The 3,112-nt window shown below is 36.5% G+C and overlaps 1 protein-coding gene across 4 annotated transcripts in view; it reads right to left on the bottom strand.

Moving 5' to 3' along the window:
• Positions 1 to 3,112, bottom strand: part of LOC106807115 (protein c-ets-1-A-like) — a 46,005-nt gene extending 42,893 nt beyond the window's left edge. For 2 of the 4 annotated variants that reach the window (XM_014809379.1, XM_014809387.1), the window contains exons 1-2: positions 2,616 to 3,112; positions 877 to 985 (exon numbers count right to left, since the gene is read on the bottom strand). In XM_014809379.1, coding sequence (XP_014664865.1) covers positions 877 to 985; positions 2,616 to 2,662 — 156 coding nt within the window. In that variant the 5' untranslated portion in view covers positions 2,663 to 3,112. The remainder of the gene's footprint in view (positions 1 to 876; positions 986 to 2,615) is intronic. The other 2 variants (XM_014809401.1, XM_014809393.1) reach the window with 2 other exon arrangements.

Raw genomic sequence — 3,112 nt, 5'->3', positions numbered from 1 at the left:
CTACGCATATTTTTTTATTAATCGCAGTTGTGCGATGCAGCCCATGCTAGATGTACACGGAAACATACATGTTTACAATTTACTTTTATTCTCGGGCTGCTTTGCCCCGTCAATGAAATGCCACGTTCAGGGTTCTTCCCCTAGGTTGGAGAATTTTTTCCATGACTTTTCATGACTTCTCCATGCCAAAATCCATAAATTCAAGGACCTTTTTGATGCAATTTACCACAAACTAGCAGCTAGGCTAGAGCAATAAAGTGACATACCGTAAATAATGTTGGAAATTGAAAGGCAATTTATTTATCAAACAACTACTTAAAACTAATATATTACATATTTCCATGACTTTTCCATGAATTTGTACAAAATTATTCTATTTCAAGGACTTTTCCAGGCCTTTTGAAGAAAAATGAAATCCCATGACTTTCCAGGTTTTCCATGACCCGTACGAACCCTGCTATTAGTACATATGTATTACAAAGTAGCACATAATTAATTTTACATCAATTGGGAAAAATGTCCAGACATGTTTGTATCAATATTTAGAAATAACCCATTAATAAAGCTGGCTTCTCTGTCTATCCGATTATGAAACAGCAGGATAACAGTAACCAGACGAGACCACTTAAAAATGCATGCTGTAACTTATATATCTATCTGTGCTTACGATCTATAGATATATCTACATATTTTACTCGAAACTGAGATGTCACATACCAAGTTATAAAGTTCTTGCCTTCATATAGTAACAATGTTTTATTATTGTGTACTTTCACAAAATAATCGAAAATATGCTGGAATATCCGACGTGTAAAACACAAGTGAAATGAGCGAAGTGAGTATAGTGATTATGATAATTATTATTCTTGGACTTACCGTTTCATTTGCAGTTATAGCCATGGCGGACATGATTCTACCAAAGATGAAATCCTGTTTGGGGTTAACTAGATCGCCATAGAACTCCAATTCCATTTCTTCTACTTTACTAGAAGTAAAACATAAACAAATAGACATCAGATGATAAGTTCAACTTAACCAGTTAAACCAGTTACTTTCATCAGTAACATCAACAGCTAGACACTGTGGCAGTACATGATATAACAATATTATCTACAATCATTGTGTGTAAACAAAGCAAAGGTTGTAGTTACATTGTAAATAAGAGTCACGTGGTCTATAAAGTTACCACATCACAGCTGATAGAGATGACGCATTAACGTCACGATACATTTACTAATAAACTGATCAATTGATTCGTGAGAAGAATTGACTCACGGCAATAACAATATACTTTCGAAATTTTAGAACGGTGGCTTGTTTCGAGACAAGCCTGCCTAAGAAAGATACATACAATTTTTTATAACTGGCAAATAGACTGGCTACTTTGAAATCTAGTAGACTATCTTAGAAATCAATCATTAACGATACATGTACTTTGGAATTACAAGAATGCTCACATAAGTTCTTGCACCCTACAGTACGATAGCCCTACAACTTTATAAGCAGGCTATAAATAATTAGACAGGGCAGCAAAAATTTCAAACACAAACTACTACATGATTTTATAGAATTCATTAGCTTTAGAAAACCAACTCATGATTACCAGTACCATAATTATTAAAAATGAGAATACAGGTGTTTACACCAGGCGCCGGGCGGCATGTAGAATTATTGTGGCTTGTGAACTAGGGTGAAATTTAGTAAATAATATGTGAAACATAGCTATGTAACTAAAACTACCATGTGATACAATGCATGATCAAAAGAACAGAATCTACATGTACATTTTAAAAAAGTCTACCCTACCAGAAAATTATTCATCAATACATCACATGCATCCCTTTTGACAGCATTGGTAGTATCGATGCATAAATACTCTAAGTTATTACATGTAATGTATTATGACTTGTCGATGGCAACTCACATATATATATTTTGGGAAATGTTCTTGTTAACTGACTTCAAACTGAAAATCTCCCCTTTCAAGTCTACACTAACAGAGACTAGTCTCATCAGTTAAAATTTATGCCATGGCATGTTCTACAAACCAAGCTGGATCTACTTCATCTAAACAGCAATCCCTGTTTAGTCTGTGGGTATCACACCCATACCAGTTTTACTTCACATGATACACATGTTCTTTCTTTAACCTGAAGGATGTACACGTGCAACTAATCTAGTTCAACATGTAAACTGAGATAATTATAGTACTAAAGCGTTGTTATGCCAGATTAGACCAGGTACTATATGCACATCGCTTCTGTTTGTATAATAGCTTCAACATGACATAACATAAGATTGCATTACTTTTTGTTGCACACATACAAGTAAAATATGACCACCACCACCAACAAAACATGGTCTGCAATGCATTTAAGATGTTATACACCCAGGATGAATATTCAACATAAAGTGCACGGCTGTCGTATTTGCTGTATCATGTAAACAATCTCTTGCAACCAGCCTGAATTGCAGCCATGATGATTTCAATAACGATATATCGAGACACAACTACTACTAGTTCTGTTAAATAAACTTATACCCGTGTTTGCGCCGAGTACTAGTGTAGTAATAACTAATATAGTAATTAGTATATAACTTTGGTTCAAGCATACCGTAAAATAGACGAAGTGTCGGTGCAGTTAGAATACTGAATAGCCATAAGTACATGTGCTGCGAAGTAAGCAAGGCGTATATCGAACGGGTGTCACTACGAACCAGCTGTCCTTTCTCCGACGATCCGGTGTCCTGTGCTCTTCTTACTCTACGTCAGTAGAATACCATTTACCGATCGTGATCATTTACATACACGCAGTGATCATACGCTACTACAACTCAACGTGCACTCACTTTCTTTGTCTTACTCATCTGCGCTTTGCCGATGTCAAAGAAGGCGTGGGAACTCCTGAGTCGGACTGTGTGAATCTCACTCGGCCAGTCAAATTATTTAGATCAGTCATGCGTGCGCTACAGAACTTCTTTTGTTGTTACGCTATAAAACATGGCTGACAACGCGAACCGAGTTGTCTTGCACGCACTTATGTACACGGCCACGTACGGAGACGTGTACAGCAACGGGAAGATGCTTGCTTTCATTCACGACGGCCAGCCA

Source organism: Priapulus caudatus, unplaced genomic scaffold (assembly GCF_000485595.1).
Source record: "Priapulus caudatus unplaced genomic scaffold, Priapulus_caudatus-5.0.1 Scaffold10, whole genome shotgun sequence".
Lineage (NCBI taxonomy): Eukaryota > Metazoa > Priapulida > Priapulimorpha > Priapulimorphida > Priapulidae > Priapulus > Priapulus caudatus.
The sequence above is the reverse complement of the archived record's forward strand: the minus strand, read 5'-3'. Positions and strand labels throughout refer to the sequence as shown.